At 31.5% G+C, this 22,139-nt stretch overlaps 1 protein-coding gene across 1 annotated transcript; it reads right to left on the reverse strand.

The window, feature by feature from the left end:
* Nucleotides 1–424: 424 nt before the first annotated feature.
* Nucleotides 425–12,938, reverse strand: LOC108903160. Its single transcript, XM_018705246.2, has 8 exons — nucleotides 12,858–12,938; nucleotides 9,317–9,462; nucleotides 9,008–9,205; nucleotides 8,081–8,393; nucleotides 3,861–3,926; nucleotides 1,208–1,353; nucleotides 911–1,108; nucleotides 425–781 (listed from the first exon to the last, which is right to left on the reverse strand). Exons 2-8 carry the CDS (start codon nucleotides 9,455–9,457, stop codon nucleotides 467–469), a joined length of 1,377 nt encoding a protein of 458 aa, XP_018560762.2. The 5' UTR covers nucleotides 9,458–9,462; nucleotides 12,858–12,938; the 3' UTR covers nucleotides 425–466.
* Between the last annotated feature and the right edge of the window lie 9,201 nt (nucleotides 12,939–22,139).

Below are 22,139 nucleotides of genomic sequence, written 5' to 3' on the forward strand. Positions count from 1 at the left end.
GCAAAGTATTAATTCAGTTATATAATTTAAGATTAAAGATCACATCATAGAAACAATTAAACTTTAACAATGAGATATATCAGTTAATTAGATTAAAAAAATATTTAAAAATTTATTATCGGATATTTATATAATGGAAAAAAAATTAAATATAATTCACACAATTTGTTTTGTTACAGCTTCAATATGTTTAAGTATGTAGGTAATATAAATATTTACAGGTAGGTAGATAGGAAAAAAACAGAATAACTTTTTGAACCATTGCTTTGCTTGTCTGGGTTGAATTCATTAGAAAGGACCAAGGACTCCTTTATGAAAATGTGGGCTTGGTCAAATTGGTTGAAATTATGGTAAGTTGTTGGTCTTGTGTTACTGACCAAAAGTCTTCACAGTACTTGGGTCCGAAAATTAATATTTAATAAAATTATATTAAATTAGTTTATTGCAAATAATATTCTACATATGTCTATTTGTTGCCTTTGGAGAATTTTTCTATCATTTCCCTAACTACTTCTAAATGATCTTCATTTGCCTCTTTATATCCTGGGGCAGTAACTTTGACTTTATCGTACCACCTCCTGATATTTTTGTAGGGGGACAGGTCATGTTTCAGTACTTCAAGATTAGATATTTGAACCACTAGGGATAGATCAGCAAGAGTAAGATGGTCACCTGCAACGAATTCGGAGTCATTCAAAAAGGTGTCGAGAAACTCTAAGCTTTCGTTAGCCTTTTTAAGTTTTTCTGGATCCGGTGGTCCTCCACCTATGGTGTTCCGATTCTGGAAAATGTAAATACAATACACTATTACTCTTACAGTCACAAACACAAAAATATATAAATCAAGAATTTATGAAACAAAAACATGATGTCTTGATGTATGAGAAACATGAAATACTATCACACTTACATAAACTTGATACAAACGGAAGTAAAAATCCATGTCGAAAAATAATCTTTGATCAACAACTGCCCGTTTCTTTGGCTCCTTTGGATAAAGGGAATCGATTCTGCCATACTTATTTTGCAAATACGTGATGATCGCCCTACTCTCCCAAATTACGAAGCCATTATCAACTAGAGTTGGTATTGTATGTTGCGGGTTTAGCTAAAAAATAACACATTGCTATGTATGTAATGTACAAAAATGTGCAAATATTTGTAAAAATAAGCATAATTTTTGAACCGTTCGGTACATGTTGCGTACTTTGAGAAATTCCGGTTTAAGGTGTTCCCCTTCATAAAGATTTAAAAGTTTCAAATTTAAATCCACACCTATAGCCTTAGCCGCTAGAAGTACTATCCTGCAGGGAGCGCTTCCTGGGGCGTAGTAGAGATCGAGTGCCATTCTTACTGCAAATAAAGTGAATATAAAAAAATTGTAGGTATTGTGTTTAGTTATGTAATATCTCATTTTTCTAAGTAAAACATACTGTTTTCGTAAGATTATTTTAAAAATGCATATTTGATACTGATAGTAGTAGATCTATGCAATATTAAAATTGGCGAAATTTTGAATATGTTACAGGACTTTTAAATGATATTAAAGAAAGGACTAAATATACTATTTACTTCCTTGACTAAAATTAACACAAAAATTTAAATGAACTAAGGGTCAACTTATTGACATATGATATCTTCTAAATTATTTGATTAAATGCAGATTTATTAGTTTTAAAGAATTTATATCATGTCTCTACACTTAATTCTAGGTTTCAATCTGTATTACAATTACCCACACCTCGTACAAATCTACTATTGAAGTCCTTCCTTGTACCAAATAGCGTACAAATTGCGACACTAATATTTCAATCGATTTAGAAGATATCGAAAATAAATTATTGTCAATAATTTATATTCAAGCTGCTATATCTTTGTAAGGAATTGGATTGGAGTTGATCCTTAGTTGATTTGAATTTATTTTGTTAACTTTGGCCCAGAAATAATCTATGAAAATTTAGAATTAAGAGACATCCTGTATATTCCTAAACCACCAAGCGTAACAACATCTCATATTTTCAAGTTCAAGATATTCTTGTTTTCTATTTTGCGATAATGTAGATTACATTGTTTTGTGGCAAAACTTTGTTTATTCGGACACTTTATTATAAGTGAAAATTTCAAAAATCAGTTAAATCAGCCACGTGTTGTGTTTAAGAATTTCTTTCGTCAAACCAAAGCCTCACATTAAAACAAGAGTAGATAAAAAAAAACATGATTAAGATCAGTTTGCGTTAATGTTAAATTCCTTTCATTCCCAAATCTGTAGCATGTATTTAAACAGAAACGGCAATTTTGAGAACGAACACGTATTAATTTTCGATTGACATAAAATACCTTAATATGAGTTGATGAATTATTTATTTACTTGAGTTTATGCTTCATTTGTATCTTATTTATGCCTTAAAATGATTGCAATTTATACGCAATACTGATAGGTGTTCAAATTTGAGTTAACTGTTTAATTTTTTAACAAAACACATAATTTACGGTTAATAATGGAAAAGAATCTGATAAGTGACTACTTCTTGCAGCTCTGTAAGCCTTCAATTGTTTAGCAAACTTTTACATCACGTGTTCACATAATGGTGGTTCAATTTGAGTAATTTGCTCAATTGTGTTTTCTTTCAGCTGTTGAAAGGTTTGAGGATTGTCAGCATAAACTCTGCTATCTAAAAAGAGAACATAAAAGAAATCTAATGGTGATAGATCGCATCATGTTGGTGCTCAATTAACATCTCTTTTCGAGAAATTATTCAATTTCCAAATTTCTGTTTCAAAAGATCTATCGTTTCCGTTGCTGTGTGACATATTGCATCTCCCCATTGAAAAGATATATTCCGCTCAAATTCATCCCATAAAAAGTTATTAATCATCGTTCGATATCGAGCACAATTCACAGTTAAAACGTTTAACAGCTGTCAGGAAACCAATACCATTCTAGTATAAAAAACACAAATGGCGACAAATTTAAAAACCTAACTTAAATTTGAACATCCCGTATAAGTAATATAATTCATATTATACTTTTTGATGTAGGTACGGTAACTTACTCTGAAATAATACGCATGTATCTGTTGATTACCTAATTTAACTAACATCATCTAACCTAATTTCAGTTTATCTAGAAACGTAGAAAAATGATTTACTCAAATCAAATAAACGATAAATGTAATCTGCAGTCATATTATAAAAGTATTTAATTATAAGTAAAATAAAAGTAATACAAAATGGACAAATACTGATTCTAACTGCAAATAAAACAAAAATATACTATTACAAATAATAGTTAAGCTGTAGTAAAAGCAATAATAATACTTGCAATATTGTCTGTACCTAGTTATTTATTTTTAACATTTTTTACATTATTAGATATCTCTAGCACAGTGAAAGAACAAATAAAATTTTAATAACCCGTAGAGCCGTCAGTCAAACGGTTTATTTGCCATATTAACTTCACATAACGAGACATGTAAAAGACAACATACGAAAGAAAATTATACTTATATAAGTACTACTGTAGATCATATTATAAAACTTGTTTATTGAAAAACAAGCAGAACAAAGTATAGTAATTATAAATTCTATATCTACCTAATAAAAATGATATGTAATATGATGACTGTTATATTAGCAAACAAAAATTACTCACCCTAACGCTAAACTCATTCTAAAAGCAACTCGAAAGGTATAACCATCTTATAGTGTTTGTATATCTACGTTATCGCTGTTATCTTTATTCCATGCTTCACAGAAATACAATATCTACTTATTAGTCATATTTGATCAGATGTATTATCGTATATCATTAAGTTTTAAGTTAATACCCATTATATCGAAGACACAAATAATAAACATACCTTTTCCGTCAAAAATATCATTTGCAGGAGTTGAAATAGTAGGTATACCCAACATCTTGCGCAACACTATATAAATATGTGTTTGGAATCCCTACATTGTTCATCTTGCTGCTCTAGGTGATAATTATTGTGTGTTGTTTCAAGGAGAACTAGTCCAAATTTTGCAAGTACCTACCTAATTCCAAGACTATGGTTGAAAATACTGTATTTTATAATCACACACTTATGTTTTTTTTTTATGAAGGCACACAATATCGAAATATTTAATAAAATCATTTGTGTCTACTTAATTCTATAATTAAAACGATTAAATTTCATAATAATATACATTTTTAAAGGTACTAAGGAGGGCTAAGATACATTTCCATAAATTTTGGCTACATCATTGTATGTTTGTTCCATGGGTTATATTATTTATCTAATCGATAATTACAATTGATTATCACTAAATCAAACCAGTGTCATCGATAAATAAAGCTGTTCAAGAATTAAATGGTTATGTAGTACCATTTGTCGCACCTATATAGAAAAATTTACAGTGTGAAGTAAAAATAGAAAGGAAGCAGAAAATAACAAATTATGCTTTACTTACAAACCCATGTTCAGTTGGTAACGGTTTAAAAGTTACAGGATGTACAGTTTTTGAAAAGTACTATATTTTTTAGTATTTCACAAACGAATAACATTTTTTATTTTATGAAAATGTAATAGTCATTACATTACATTTTTTGGTAAATGTTCTTAATTAAAAAAAAATTAAATGACTTAGATTAGATATAGGAGATTTGTACCTTGTATATTTTATACCAGTGAAAATACAAGTAATGGACTAGCCAAATTTAGCAAAAATCCAGCTCTATGATTTTTGCTATTGTGACCTATAATATCAGCAATCGAGGTAGATATTAAAACTTGATGTAAGTGAAACGGATGAGGTAGAATAAAAACTTATATCATTTAATGTAGTAGTAAGGGGTGTTTCTGAAATTGATGTATTTGTGCCGGGCCTTAATATGAGAAATATCTACGATTTCTTCATGAACTGAATTTCCTAGCATGGTCACACATTTTCCAAAATGTAGTAAAGAGTGGTGCCTAAAGTGGTATATTTTGTAATTAGTTTTATTTTTGCACGATATTATTTTATGATTAACCTAAGCAGTTAATCCACAAGTTATGTTTTCTAACGAATTTGTGACGTTCTATAGGATTAATCTCTAGAAATTTTGAGCAAGAGAAAATTAAGTGTGTGTTTCCTTTCCACATAAAACATTTATTGCCAATATTATTGTTATTTACAAGAAACGAATGCGAAACCTCTGATTTGGTATTAGGATTATTATTTAGACGTTTTCTAGAACTATTAGGATACAAATAAATTTTTCCTTCCTCCTTAACGAAAATAATAATGCCATCATAAGATGACATGTAAGAGTGCCTGCGTGTATCTTCAGATAACCGATAAGTTTCCTAATCAAGTTTCTGTAATGTGAAATATCCAATATTCGATCACACTAATTTAAATCATAATTTTCATCTATAAGATTCCTGAGAAATTCATAGAATATTAGCCACCCTTTATTATTATATGAGAAGCTTAGTAATTCCATTGACGGAAGTTTGGGCACAATTTTTTGAATATAACTAAAATTATTTGTAAGATTTAATTTATGTTTCGGAAGAATCTGATCGGCTTTAAACAAAATTCTATAATATAAATCAACAAAAGTCTCTAAAATTTTATCATTTTCATCTAAGTCAAAATTAAGCGTATTTATCTCATCCACAATCTTTAGAAATAATGCATATTTGGTTTCATTTAATATTCTAAATCTAACGTGAAAATTTTCTACGTCAGTTTCCAAATGTAAGTAGGTATACTCAAATCGTACAGACTTTTAATTTTAGTAAAATATTGGTCCTTTTTAGAAATTAACATATTTAACTGATGTTGTTTTCTATTTTGAGCTGTACAGAATCACAGTAAATCAAAAAAAAAAAAAAACAAAGTACCTATATTTAACTTCAGAAAGCAATAGCATAAAAAGTTAACTTATGAAGTTTTAATGGAAAATGTTTATACAGGGTGAGTCAAAATTCACTCCCCAGCGACCGGATATATATTCTAAAATAAAAAATAAAACAAAAATATATTTTTGAATAAATTATTAATTTTAGTTCAATAAATGCGCAAATTTCGACAGACTAATCAAGTTGTCCGGACAAAAACAAGGAGTTTTCAATGACCACAACTTTCATTATTGGCATTATGAGAATCCTCATGAAAAACGTCAGCGGAATCAGCAAAGACATTGGCCCGTAAATGTTTGGTTAGGTATATTTACGGGAAAAAGATAATAGGTCCATATTTTTTGCCAAGAATACTGAATGGTGAAAATTACAGTAATTTTTGCGAGAAAATTTTGCCAGGTTTGATAGAAGATATTCCTCTACAACAACGTGCAACTATGTGGTTTCAGCATGAAGGTGCGCCCGCACATGCCACATTACAAGTACGACATATTTTGAACCTAATAATTGGATTGAACGGGGTGGACCAACACCATGGCCACCCCGGTCTCCTGACTTGATACCGATAGACTTTTGGTTATGGGGATACATAAAAGAAAATGTTTATTTTACTGTGATGTTGGCAGGATTCATGAAGCAGTAGCGGAAATAAATTAAGCTAATTTCTGTTCTGTTGCTAGGAGTTTCTACCACAGATTGCAGAAGTGTATTAACGAAAATGGTAATGGTTTTGAAGGTTAGCCAAAGCCAGAAGGATCTTCGTTTTTGCTATTTCTTATTTTGGATGGATTTAAATGGTGGATTTTAATGGTGTTAATATTAAACAAAAAAATTATAAATTTGCATTTTTCTTTACAAAATTTTCCGAAAACAGCTCCGCTTTCGAGTTCTTAGTATTCTACATTTTTGTTTTATTTTTTATTTCAGAAAATATATCCGGCCGCTGGGGAGTGAATTTTGACTCACCCTGTAATTAACTGTGAACAACAAAAATTGATAAAAATTAATGTAAACATTTTTTATACCTATCCATTTGAAATGATCATAATGTGAAAAATAATCTAATTAGGTTGCCAAATAATATGTACGAAAGTGTTACAGCGGACTGTATCTAAAAATGTGTAAAATTTTATACAAAATTTATAGTACCTAACTCTTACATTTAGTATTTGTAAGGATAAGAAAGAAAGAAAGTGGAAAATATGTATGTAAACTCTATACAAATCAATTAACTAACAAAATAACTATATATAGCGTAAAATTTGCATTCAACTAATAATATCTATTCAAAGAAAACGTAGGGTACTACAGGGTGATTCAGAACTAATTTATCCAAAGAAATTCAGTCGGCAATCGGCACGGCGACAAAGTGTATAAACGGACAAAAAATTGAAAGAATTTTTTGCCAAGAAGTAAATAAATAAATATTGTAACACCTGTGTTATATCAGTAATTCAAATTGCTTTTGCCGTTATTGTTATTATTAATTAATAAAATTAGTTTGTGTTATGTTAAACAACTGTTCAAAATTTTGTTCACCGACGTGTAAACACATTTGGCCTGTCTTATCCAGTATTTACGAACTAACACAAATGTTGTCTTGCTTCACCATAACACAAATGCCTCACCATAACACAAATATTGTCTTGTTTCACTATAACTTAAAGCGATATCTATCAACTCAAGTTGCTATACATGTAAGGCATTTTTGACACTTAAAAACTAATGTAGACACTATCGCAAAACGTTAACACCAAAATCGGATTTCAGTATTCAGAATCGCATTGCGCACAACGCACGACACGAATGACGCTAGAGACCACAGTAGCCCAGCGATGTAAGAGTGGAAAATACTACAACTTCAATTTTTTTTCGGAAACTGTAAGGATCTTACAAAAATTTTGTTTACTGTGTTGACTCCATTTTTCATAACGCATCTATTCCTAAATTATTTTGGATACGTTGTGAATCACCTTGTATATTTCTTATCAGGACCCCCCCCCTTTGCACTCAAACCACAAGGAACAAGGAACAGTTTATTTCAAAATTGTACATGGCAAGTCATCTATGACAGAGGACAAAAGTAACTTAAGAAACAATTGATATTTAAGTTTATTGAATATGGCCTAAACAAAAACAAGAATAATTGTATTAAATTAACGTGTTTTAAAGGACATATAAATATATCTATTCGTGTCCTTTAGAGAATTTTTCTATCATTTCCTTAAGTATTATCAAATTATCTTCATTGGCCTCTTTATAACCAGGCGCAGTAACCCTGACTTTGTCATACCATCTTTTGATGTCCTTGTAAGGTGACAGATCATGTTTCATTACATCAAGGGTAGATATTTGAGCCACTAAGGATAAATCAGATAGAGTAAGATGGTCGCCTGCAACGAACTCTGTTTCATTTAAAAAGGTATTTAAAAACTCTAAGCTTTCGTTGGCTGCTTTAAGTTTTTCTGGATCAGGTAGTGCTCCACCTAACGTATTCCGATTCTGAAAAATATAAGTAGATACAATTATTAATATGTAGCATGTAACAAAAGGAAAAAATATGTAGGGTGAATGTGCGAACATGCCACAGAGATATAGATGCCACAGTTATGCTAATTTAGCTATTAAATTATCAACATTATTGCTAACAATAAAATTAATTTTCTCTAGTCTAGTTTACGGCCATATTTTGGGTGTAGGTGGGTGATTGTGAATTTAATTGTTTATGTTATTTTCCATTCAACGATCGATGTCTCGGAAACCATTAGTCACACGGAGACCTTTTGAAAATCAAATTGAAGCTGAATAAATGATCTAACTAACTGACCTCTTGATTGAGTTTGAAAAAATTTTCCCAAGTCCCTGAACAGTTTTAAAAAACTTGGAAAATGTTTTTCTCGGTATTTCTGTTAATTCCTCGATAACGGTAGCTCAAAAAAAAATATATCTAAGTCTTGAACCTAGAGACAAAATAAATAAAATTGTGGTTTTAAGCAGAATACCAACATGTTCCGAACGCTTTCGAAGAGCAACGGCGGAAAATATATAAGAGAACTTCTGTTATTCTATTGCATAAGTTTCGGTAAAATTTCCAAATAAAACTGTTTTATACTTACATAAATTTGATGAAAACGCGAGTCCAGATCCAAGTCGAAAAACAGTCTTTGGTCTACAAGTGCTCGTTTCTTCGGTTCCTTTGGATAGAGTGAATCATTTTTACCATATTTGTTTTGCAAATACGTGATGATTGCTCTACTCTCCCAAACAGAGAAGTCGTTGTCAACTAGAGTTGGTATTGTATGTTGCGGATTTAACTAAAACACATGTATATACACAAATTTCGACACATGGCTAATTTACAGAAATTGAATATATCGTTTTTAAATCATTTGACACCTATATTATAATAAAATTGATTTGATTACTTTTAGAAATTCCGGTTTAAGTTGTTCTCCTTCTAGGATATTTAATGGTTTCAAATTTAAATCGACTCCAATAGCTTTAGCAGCTAAAAGGACTGTCCTACAGGAAGGACTTATTGGGTTGTAGTAGAGGTCGAGTGACATTTTTGCTGTAAAGGAAGTGAAAATAAAAAAATACATTGTACATTGTGTTTTATAAAATAGTATATTACGTAATAAGTGTTGTAAAAAGCATTTTACGCACGAATGGAAAAGTTACGCACGACGCCGCGTAGCGGAGAGTGCGTAATTGCATTACACCACGTATTACGTACTATACTTTACCTACGACCACTACTTTAAATACTTAAAAACACACCATCTGCGATCAATGTAAGATTCCTATTACGTCGTACGGTAAAAAAAATCGCACAGCTTGGTAAAAAAATCGTACAGTTTTCCTAGCAACCGCCTAGCAACGGTCAATACAATACTGATTGTATTGACCGTTGCTAGAAAAACTGTGCGATTTTTTTATCGTACGTAATAGGAATCTTACATTGATCGCAGACGGTGTGTTTTTAAGTATTTACAGTAGTGATCGTAGGTAAATTACATTACATTACATCTGAATTTCTCATAAAAACACATTACCATAATAATTTCTTACGTCTTGCTTACAATTCAATTCAATGAACGTTTGCCGTTATAAAAATAAGTATTAGCCCAAGATTCATCAACCTGCATCAAATATTTTCCGAGATGGGACATAGATTTAGAAAACATCCTGTGTGAAGACGTTCTTGATTCTATTTTTGCTTATAGAAGTGGAAAATATTAAATAATATACTCATAAAATAGCCACCGTAATACTGCAGATTGCAATAAGCCATCATAGGACATTTTTATTATTCCTTAAAATATGTTTTCAGATAAGTCAGTTAGCAGAATTTATATATAGGTGCAGGTACATTAATCTCTTGTGTTTGATAATGATATGATATCATGAAATACTATTATAATACTGACAACTCATTCGACACTGCTTTTTGATGTGGGATGATAACTTGCTTCGCAGCAGTGCATAACTAACCACAGATTATCTCTTCTGATTAGTGATTACAATCATTTAATTTATTTCTGTTTCATTATGTAGAAAAAATCAGCTGCTTAAGTTAAATCATTCAAGTACATATTTAATATAAATTATGTACGTAGTCAGTCCAAAAAGTTTTTGACACGCGACGTGAAATTATCAAACTAGGGTGCGAAAAAGTGATTCACTTTAATACCACACTGAAGATATCCCCTTATGCAATATGTGGGATTTGAGTAATAAATTAGTGCTCTGGTTTTTGAAAAAATAAAACATTTTATCATTAACTGTCATACTGTCACTTGATAAACACCAAAATGGAGGATGCACCGGAAAATTATGACTCAGATTTTACGACAGTTTTACTCGAAAAAAGAAGCTTTTCTCGGAAAATCTGAAGAGGGCCATAGAATTGGTCAAAAAATAGGTTTTATTCGTTTCAGAACTGTTTGGGCCATTTCTAGAATTTTCGACTTGGTCAATTTTAAACAAACTGATAGTCTCAAGAAAAAAAACGAGGAAAATTTATGGAAATTCTTCTTTCGATTCTGAATACTGTTATAACTTTTATCTCTCAAATCCTTCCAAAATTTTGTCAAATATGAATATAATTGAAACGAAAATAAATACCTGATATACTGAAATTGTTAAATAATGCAATCATTCAAGAAATATTATTCTACATGCAATCTCTTTATAATAGCTACTTTTTACGTGATTAGTTCAAGGATGATAATAGACCAAGAATACAGGATATTTATTTGAATGGCTGAATTGACAACAATTTCAGTACATACATATCAAGTATGTGTTTTTGTATTAATTTAGACATAGACTGTTTACTAAGCATTATCGTAGTAAAATTCAATACTAGCTGGGGCCTGTTTGTAGCCCATTGGGAAATTGTATTCCGCAATGCCAGTAGCTGGGTGTCTTGTCTGTGAAGTTGTATGCATCTTTTGCATACCTAAATTTCTGTATCGAAGAACACTGACTTCATTTGATAAGATTTTCTTAAAAATTTTTGAGTTTGTTTAAAATAGAGTACAAAATCTGATATCTAAATTTAAAATCTAAGTTTAAAATAAGATAACTCCTAAGATAAGTATTATGATACCACAAAAATATAGGTACAGTAATATCTACCTTTTAAAGGGCTTCCTAATATCACTTTCACTATCCATATTTAGAAAAATGTTTATATAAGCGAGTGCTCTTAGTTTTTATGTATTCTCTATCTTGACAAGTTTTAGAACAATGCCTGTGTTTAGAAAGAATGATTTTTAAATAAATATGCTAGAAAACGTATTATACAACTACGGTGCAAGTATATAATAAAAGAAAGTGTAAATAAATAAAAAGTAAAATGTAACTAAATATACAGTGTGGAACAGCCAAATCGAATAAATTCAGTATCTCAATTATTGTGCACATTTATAAAAAAATCCCGATATATGTCGATTGTGGATTCTGAAATGACATCTTGCAACGTAAAAATTTCATCCTCAATATCAAGCCTCTTCGAGTGCCAGTTGCAACCACTAAATTTTTAAATGAGAAGTAGGAGTTTGTGAACCTCATTTGAAAGGTATTTTCATTGCCTATTTAAAAATGCTATGGTTCTAATATTTATTGCAAAAGTTAATGGTCTGCTTAACGAAATTTGTTACAACAAACAAAAATATAAAAACAGTGTTTTGTTCTTGTAGGCTAGCAATAACAATTTCAGTGTTCTCTTTCAACATAAACAGATGATATAAAAACTTATCAAAATTATTCACAGCTGGCATTGCCAATTTTATTGAAAAAAATAATGGTTGCGGTTAGGTCGGTCACACCTCAGATGTTGGAAACCGTTAGAAGACATTTTAATTTTGAACATTTTCTTTGAAATTAAGTTTTTTTTTTAGTTTGCTGTAGCGAATTTCGTCAAACTGATGAATTAATTTTTTTACTGCTAATTTCTGCAATAAATATTAAAACCATAGTATTTTACTTCCCATTTAAAAATTTAGGGGTTGTAACTGACACTCGAACGGGGTTGAATTTAGGAATAAAATGTTTACCTTGCAGGATGTCATTTCCGAATCCAAAATGGACGTATCACGTAAATTTTTTACAAATATGCACAATAATTGAGATACTGAATTTATTCCATTTGGCTGTTCCACAATAACAGGAGATACCTACATATTGGTAAGTTGCATTCACTGCAGGAGTCATTAAAAAAGTTCCTCTTATTCAGTATAATATATTTCATCAGATTAAAATTTATTTCAGAAGAAAATAATTTTGTTTTTCTTTTAATATTTCTACAAATCCTACTTCAATTAATAGCATTAGATGTGTTCAATTAATAATTTGTATAAATAAAATTAACATCATAACGTGAAAATGGACAGTTTCTTTTCTTTAGATAACAAAAGAAGAAATTCAATTAATCAATTATATTACAAAAAAAATACTTACTGTAGCGTTAAACTGGCAATAAATACAACTCGAAAACTAAACTCATCTAATTTATACCCACAGTTTGCGTTTGCCTTATCGTTGTTATCTATATAATTTGTTTATATTCATTTCAGTCCCATGATTAAAAAAAGTATTATGTTGTATCGTTTTATTTATCAGATGTTTTCTGTCTCATCTTATAACTATTATAACACTGAAAATACTGACTAGCCGAATCTAGCTCTATGATTATCGCCATTGTGGCAAATAATATTAACAAACGCGGTAGATAATAATATAGTTATATTAAAACTTGATGTAGGTGGAACAGATGGGGTAGAACAAAAACTCTCATGGTTTAATGTAGTAGCACTAGTAGAAGGAAAAATAGTAAGGGGTGTGTTTCTGAAATTGATATATTTGTCCTAGGTCTAGTATGAGAAACATCTACTGTTCCTTCATGAACTAAATTTCCTAACATCGCAGATTTACCAAAATGTAGATGATATATTTTGCAATTAATCTTCCTTTTGCACGATATTATTTTATGACAAACTGAGCTGTTAAGCCACAAGTTATTTTTTCTAACGAATTTGTGACAATCTATAGGATTAAACGTATGTTTTCTTAGCACATAAAACATTTATTGCCAATATTTATGTTATTTAAAACAAACAAATGCGAAGCTCTTGACTTGGTATTACCATTATGAAAGCTATCAATAGTAAATTATTTAATTCTTATTTCCCTAGAAAATTTTTTCATTAAAAAAAACATTTTATTGAGGGTTGCTTTAGGTGTGAAGCAAAATAAAACTCCCAACGGTAAATAAATATTTTTATTGAAAACTAAGTGTAGAGAAAAAGATATGTTGTCGGGGTGAGTGTTCGCTGGAGAGTCCTCGTGGTGTGGAGTCCCTCGCAGATATAACTATCTGGTTCTTGGCGCTAATCTGCCTTGGTCCACTTCCGGGAACCATATCCCTCGTTGCCTCGTTCTTGTCGCTTGCAACAGTTAGGCCGTCCGGCGTCAGGCTGGCGCTTTTGAAGTACCTAATACCTAAAATGGGTCACTTTTTACTCTAGTTTAATCCATTAACAGTCAACATTGGATTTTCGGGGAGGAATTTTTGAATAACCGACACCATTGCACCAGGCCGAAAAATCAAATCAAATCTACTAGAATTTTCTGGGGATGCTCTTTTAGATGGTGCTCACAGGCCATGAAAACAGACTTTCAATTTGAAAAACACGGCAATTTTTTCATATTTGCAACATTTATACCGTGTTTTGATGATTTTATCGTTAAGGTATGTGCCTAAAACCCATTGGAAAGATGCATAAAATTTCTCAACTTAAGGAATCCATGATGTGCGCGTCGATTTAGTCACTAGATGAGCGAAAATGGCGGCTGAGTCGGAAAATGGTGGCATCAGATTTTACAACGATTTTCTTAGAAAATGGCGCGTCTTCTCGGAAATTCTCGATAGACAAGGAAGTTTCACAGTTGGTCAAGGAATTTTTTGACTCATTCTTCAAATTTTCAACTAAAATTTTGTTAGATCTTAAATATAATTAAAACAAAAACACGTAGCTGGTATATTGAAATTTTTAAATGACGCATCATTAAAATAAATAGGTATCCTGTATTCTGTTTCCAAAAAAAAAAATTTCTTTGTAGTAGCTATTTTTTACGTGATTAGTTTTTATCAAGGGTGCTAATAGGCCAAAAATATAGCTCGCTAATATTTTAGCTCGAATTTTGGTAATTATGAATCTCTTAAAACAGGAACTTAACTTTTAACCAAATTATGAATGTAATTAAAGTACCCAAAGATTCACGTCATCCAAATAATCATAGGTATTAAAAATAATTTAGGTACTTACCAAAATGCAAAATTCAGTAATTTTTAAACGCACAAGTACAAAACAAACTACAATATATGCTCAAAATGTCCACCACCATTTTCCATGCACGCACGACACCTTCGAATCCAATTTTTGCTCACTCCCTGGAAAACACCTTAAGAAAGGCAAATAGTGATACGCAAAAAACACTCAGACACGGTCCAATTCCAGATACCAATTGAATTGCGTGTTGATGGACAGCTTAGGACTTCGTGTTAACCGCCGCACCGTTGTCACATTGCTCGATATGGAATTTTATGGAATTTTAAATTTATTACAACGCTAATTAGAAGTATTAAGCATAAAGAAGTTCAAAAAAGAAACAAACATTGTATTTTATGGTATTCTGTGCACGCAGTAATTTAAATATTTCTTAATTAATCGAATTTTTATACATCAAGTTGGAGATTTTGATATTTTTTTGCTCGAAAATGGTTGAGTTTAGGACCCATTAGTCATTAAAAAAGTCTCTCTTATTCAGTATAATATATTTCATCAGATTAAAATTTATTTCAGAAGAAAATAGTTTTGTTTTTCTTTTAATATTTCTACAAAACTCACTTTAATTAATATTAGATGAGTTCAATTAACATCATAACGTGAAAAGGAAAGTGGCAGTTTCTTTTCTTTAGATAGTAAAAGAAGAATAATTAATTAATGATACCACAAAAAAATTACTTACTGTAGCCTTAAACTGGCTATAAATACAACTCGAAAACTAAACTCCTCTAATTTATATCCACTGGTTGCGTTTGCCTTATCTCTGCGACTTAATCATATTCATTTCAGTTTCATGATTAAAAAAAGTATTGTTTTAGTTGTGTCATTTTGTTTATCAGATGATTTCCATTAGATTATACAAACGTACCTTCCCTTTAAATATAAATTCTTTCCTCTTACTTTAAGAGGAGCGTTTGTATGCGCAATGTTTTGTCCAGAATTTTAGAAAATCTAAGCAAGTTAAAAACAATATTTCTACACTGTATCAGTTCTCCGCAGGATACAACTGACAATACATTCAAAATAATGAAAGAAGCATACTTTTACCTGAATTTTGCACCCCTGTTGAACAAGGTATATTTTCTGATGTTTACATGTTCTCCGTGATCTCTCATTGTGAAAAATTAGAAAAAGTTACTTTAGTTTGGCGTTACACTTCACCACTTCCTAGATGGATCTACTTGTTCATTATATTACTAAAAGTGCGATTTTTTTTATATAAAACACCGGCCTCAAGGGAGTTAGTTTCAAATTGATTTTAAAATTCTGTTTTTATTTTTAATAATCATCTAAAACGAATATGTTTGAATATTACTAATTGAAAATATTAGGTATTGTTTCATTGAAATATCTTAAAAAAATATATGAATAAAAAATTTTCTTTCAATGTTCGTAAAATTTAAGGAAGCAAAATTGCAGTTGATCTAAATCGGTTTATTTTCCACGTAGGAAAGTTACTCTGGAAATGCGGCCATTCGTTGAAGGACAACTTGTACATGCTAGGATTAGCGACACAAACATCTCTTTCTTATTTGGTTAATTAATACTTTTAAACAAGCATTAGCCAAATTTGATGGATGCTCAATTGATATATCTTATCAACTTTAAACCTACAAACATATAAAAGTATTTATCACTGGAATAGACAATTCTGCAGATATTGAAAAACGAATAATATACAAGATTTTTAGCTAATGAAACAACTACTTTGCAGGCTATACGTCTCGTCCAGAATTGAATTACAAGCAGAGTTCTTTCGCATAGTAGTATTGCTTTCATAGCACCGACATATTAGATGGTTGCTCTCTGCCAGTAGTTACAGAATAATGCTTTATGACAGTAGCAATTTAAGTTCCGTAATATACAAGTTGACAAAAAACAACTTTATTCCGCCATTCTTATTGACCTTAAAAACCTTGTACATCTTTTATATTTAACATTTCTTCCTAAAAAACAAAATAACAAAACTGTATTTCAAGACAATGTGTTAATAATTAAAGTGAAGTCATAACAGTATGTACAAATATTAATTTTAGTAACTATTTGTGAAATAATATTGGTAAGTACATATAATACATATATACGGGGTGGTCCGTTGATTTTAGATATTAAAGTAACACGATTCCTGTCTTAAATATTGCTACTTTAGGATATGGGGAGCGACAAATCCGAATCTGAACTTAATTTTGAAATATCTTGTGTGTACTCTACAAGATATAATTACGCAATCTTTCATAGCAACATTTTTATGTAAAGCCCTTTCTAAATTTTGAATGAATAATTTGATAAGCTGATTTTTGTTAACGGAAAAAGCTATAATTGTTTGATATAGATAAATCGCTCGGGTTTCGAGATATTCCCATTTTAACGACTCGATGCCGGCGCATGCTTTCCCACCGACGATATTTTTTTGGCACGAATCTAGTATTCACTTTGCGTTAGCCGACGCTAATGACGATAAATAAAAAGTAAACTGTTTATTTATTTATATTATTTGGATATCAAGATATACTGTGATAGTCAAAGTAGTAACAATAATAATCACTACTAATTTAATAAGTTGGCGTAACGTCCATCATTAAGCACAATATGTTCCCCCACTTAAAATAAACATTCGAGATAAAACACCTACTTAGTTCCTAATGTGCTCCTTATAAAAGTTAAAAAATCTAAGACAATAAGGTCAGAGCTACGAGCTAGCCATGGAAAGAGTGACCGCAAAATCCGCCTGTTTTTGAGACTTTGACAGAGAGGCGGCAGGAAAAATCCTAAAAATATTCTAAAAATATCCAAAAACTCATCATGAAGAATGAAAATGAGCATCACTTTCAGTTTTTCAAAAATTTTCGAAAATCACCCTTATTTAGAAGTTGAAAACACAAAAAATTGAACAAATTAAGAATCATCAACAATTGTTGTAAAACCCCAAATATTTCTATGTTGTTATCAAAATCATATTATGGACGTGAAAATATCTAATTTCGTATTTGATACAGTCTTGTCCGGATTGAAAATCAACCCTTAATATCCCTAAAGGGGTGAAATCATCCCCTAAACGCCTAAAATTGCAAAAAAATATATTAAAAGTAACAATTTTATTTCTTTTTCTTTTATACGTGATAATTGGAACCGTTAAAAACCCACAATCACTAGATCCGAAGGAAAATACCCCTAAATGAGGGTAAAACCACCCCTAAGTTCAAGTTCAAGTATAAAAGATAAAGAAAAAAAAATTTTAACTTTTAATATATTTTTTTTTGCATTTTTAGGCGTTTAGGGGATGATTTCACCCCTTTAGGGATATTATGGGTTAATTTTCAATCCGGATAAGACCGTATCAAATTCGAAATTAGATATTTTCATATTCATAATATTATTTTGATAACAACATGTAAATATTTGGAGTTTTACAACTGTTGATGATTCTTAATTTGTTAATTTTTTTGTCTCTTCAACCCCTAAATAAGGGTGATTTTCGAAAATTTTCGAAAAACTGAACGTGATGCTCATTTTCATTTTTCATGACAAGTATTTGGATATTTTTACAATATTTTTAGGCATTTCCCTGTCGCCTCTGTCAGTCTCAAAAACAGGTGGAAAAATGGCTTTTTTGCTGTTACTCTTTGCTGCAACTGCCTACTTTTGGGGAAATTTTTATTCTATCCAGTAAAATATACTGAGCAAGTGAATCATCGTCTATATATTACATGTATTGCCTAATATCTAGTGCGAAATATAATTTAACACCTTGTAAAACGTTCTGCAAATGTCACTGCCCACTCCAAATGTTTATCGAAAACTAATGCTGGAAATGTTTCTCTCTAAGAATATGAGGGTTTTCTTGTTCCCAAATGGACTATTCCTCATCTCATAAAAGTGACTTCGTCGCTAAACAATATCCTGTTAAAAAATCTTAAGTTTGTTTTGCTACTACTATCGAAATAAATGAAATATACCCTTGAATTTGGAAACCGATATTAAGAAAACGTAGGGACAAAAAAATTTGGAGCATATATAGCCTCACTATAACTCTATTGTGTGCTAAAATTTCAGTTAGTTTCGTTTTCCCATTTTTCAGTTATTAATGAAAATGTGAGGTATCAATTTACAAGGTTTACGTATTTTTGCTGCACAGTTACCACTTTGATCGACCAATCCTATACTTATGGCGAAATTCACCCAATTCATTAATTCTAAGAAAAATTCTTTGTAAAATGTTATAATTTGGCTGCCTGCAGATTGGATATAAATTAAAATATTATCTGGCTTGAGCATAAACACAAATCATATGCCGCATTCCAAGATTTGTAGATTCACTAAGTAAAAATTTATTTAAGATTAAACATTTTTCAACAACTGAAAAGTTTCCCTTAAAACAAGTCATATTATTATTTTGATCTCATTAGCTACAGTTTCACAATACAAAGCCTCAACACAAGCCATCAAACACAACAATCCAAGTTAAAGTTTTTTACCAGCAATCAAAAGTAAATTAATTATGGCATGTGCATGCACTGGCCTTTATCGGACCGGTATCTAACCAATTTTCTATAGTTATATATTGTGACGAACTTTCAGTGTGAGACCCGGATGTCCCACAAAAAGTCGCCGTCCGGGTAACAACAGTGGAGAAAGATACTCCAGGGGTCTTGATTAGAAAAGAAACCACTTTTCCCAATAGATGTTCTCCAGTTTATTTTTAAACTAACAATTAAATAAATAAATTCCCATTGACAATTCGGTGGCGGTCGGTACTAACATTCGGCGAGACGGAGTAGGCAAGACTATTTTCGGCTCAGGTTGTACGGGATAACGGCGGGATAGAGGAAGTACTGAGAACAGGCGGGATATTGCCGACGCTCTGCTCCCAGATGGACGGATAGGGAGGATGCTGAGAACAGGCGGGATATTGCCAACGCTCTGCTCCCAGACGGGCGGATAGGGAGGATGCTGAGAACAGGCGGGATATTGCCGACGCTCTGGGCGGATAGGGAGGATGCTGAGAACAGGCGGGATATTGCCGACGCTCTGTCCTCAGACGGACGGGTAGGAAGGATGCTGAGAACAGGCGGGATATTGCCGACGCTCTGCCCTCAGACGGACGGATAGGGAGGAAGGAGCCTTGGTAGGATATTGCCGATACCAAGGGGGGAAGGCGGACTTACTTCGTGTCGAGGATATTGCCGATCAACACTACTGAATCTCAGGTGCCGGAGGTCGGCCTTTTATAGCCGGTTTGTGACGTAGATTAACAGTTCGTCGGATGCTAGTACGCAGACCCACAATAAATACAGAGTTCCACGCTTACATTACTAACATATGAAAAGTTAATAGTTCATCGGCTATTTAACGGATAAAATTAAGAAAGGTTCGTTACACTATTAAATAACTTACCTACTACGATATCGAACGCTTCAGAGACACAATTTAAGGAAAATCTAGAGTTTATAGAATCGAACCGTTTTTAATAGATATCTACTTCAGAAACTGGGTATCAAACCTAATAAATAGTACTGGAATACGATTTAAGCAGTTTCTAGTGGAGGATGTCATCAGATAGGTAAAACAAGTACGGGATAATGCTGAAAGGACTATTGGGTTGGTCGAAAATATTCATTCCTCATCATGTATGTACGTCTTTAGAGAAACAGGAAGTTGTCATGGAAACTTTTATTTTCTGTCATTCTAGAATGAGAGAAAGCTTATTTATTATCGTAATGAAGCGTTGTCTAGCAACAAACTAAATAAGTCCAATTGACTTCTTTTGTCATAATTGTTGGATGTTGTGATTAAGACGTTGACAAAGGCAAAAAAGCGACACCTGAGGATATCGAAGACATTTTTATAACAACTAATTTTGATGATGAAAGCGACCAAGCTAACCATAGGGCTTGGCACAGTCACTACCTATACATTACTAATACTCGTATAAATGGTTGCATATTTCTGGCTGTCAGAAATCAATCAGTGACTATTTTTGGAACAGGCCGTTATTCACCATTTCAGGTTTTTTTTTCTTATATACGAGTCATCACTGAGCGCGATATTGTCCATTTCTTTCACTATGAGCAAGTAATAAATATGAAAATAATGAATAAATGATAAATGATTTAGTCTGTTGGATTGAATATTTCATCAGATAGTTGAGACAACGTGTGCTTATGCTTACAAGTAATAGGTAGAATTGCGTACATGAAGAAGGAAGAATAATTGAAACTGCCGATCATCAGATTTTCTTACCTAAAAGAAAAAAATAATAATAACTATAAACCAACGAATCCAAACAATAAACATATTTTCACAGTCTGTAATGAGGGTTGCTTGCGGTATGCAGCAAAATAAAACTCTCTATCAACAGTAAAAATAAAAGTATTTTTAGTGAAAAAGAAGTGTTGTCGGGGCGAGCGTTCGCTTGAGAGTCTTAGTATGGAGTCACTCGCATGTATATGTATTTGGCCCTGGCGCCAATCTGGCGTGGACCTTTCCTGGAACCCTGATGCGTCCCGCGTCTGTTCTTTGCCTATGCAACGGTCTGGCGTCAAGCTGGCATGGCGCTCTTGACGTAATACTTAAAATGGGCCACTTGCGAACATTTGTACCTACAGTAACATTTCTTTTTTGTATTTATTTATTGACTAAAGGCAAATCATACGTAGGTAGGCAGACAAACTACCTTGTTCAATTTTCGAGATCGAGACTCAATTTGTGAACGTGTGTGAATTTGGGGATCAAATATTATTAGGTCCTTATTCCCAAATTTAACTCAAAAACGATAATACTAACTCCTTTATAAACAAAATCAAATCTATAAACATATTTTTCAATTACACAAATTCAAATCAAAGTAATTAATTGGATTAAGGAAAGCTCTTATTATAACTAATTCATCCAACTGTAGCTGTACCAATATTATTATTCTTTAATTTTCTGGCAACTATTTAAATAAGACTATTCTTTTGACAAGCTCATAGGAACAGTGGGTTTAGACTCTAATGTATGCTTACATATAGGACGTGGAAAAAAAATTGTTGCAATAGCACACTTACATAAATAAAAATAAAAATAAAATCGCATCGAAAAAATAGTTTCTTACAAAAATACATTTAGCGTCCTCCTTATCCTAAAGAATTAAACATTAATCCACCAAAAAATTTTATAAATTTTTTAAGTGTGTAACATTTATTTTCTTCATATTTATTTTCTCGTTTTATTTATTAAGACTATTAATAAGTACTTCTAATAAGTACTTGTGAGGCAGATTAGATCCGCATCTTAGGAAATTAATAGATATGGGATCAGGATCACTAAATATAACACTAGCAATCATAATTGCTTTGATAAAATTGGTCATTAACATCATTAACTCGAGCCTACTCACAAATCAGCGGAATTT

Source organism: Anoplophora glabripennis, unplaced genomic scaffold (assembly GCF_000390285.2).
Source record: "Anoplophora glabripennis isolate ALB-LARVAE unplaced genomic scaffold, Agla_2.0 scaffold67, whole genome shotgun sequence".
Taxonomy (NCBI): domain Eukaryota; kingdom Metazoa; phylum Arthropoda; class Insecta; order Coleoptera; family Cerambycidae; genus Anoplophora; species Anoplophora glabripennis.

What these genes read in the sequence shown, in the direction of transcription:
- LOC108903160 (XM_018705246.2), bottom strand. Translation starts at nt 9,457, where the DNA reads ATGTCACTCGACCTCTACTACAACCCAATAAGTCCTTCCTGTAGGACA. An exon ending in TGATATTTTTGACGGAAAAG is followed by an intron (nt 1,354 to 3,860) that starts GTATGTTTATTA and finishes CTTTATTTGCAG; the next exon opens with TAAGAATGGCACTCGATCTC. An exon ending in TTAAACCGGAATTTCTCAAA is followed by an intron (nt 1,109 to 1,207) that starts GTACGCAACATG and finishes GTTATTTTTTAG; the next exon opens with CTAAACCCGCAACATACAAT.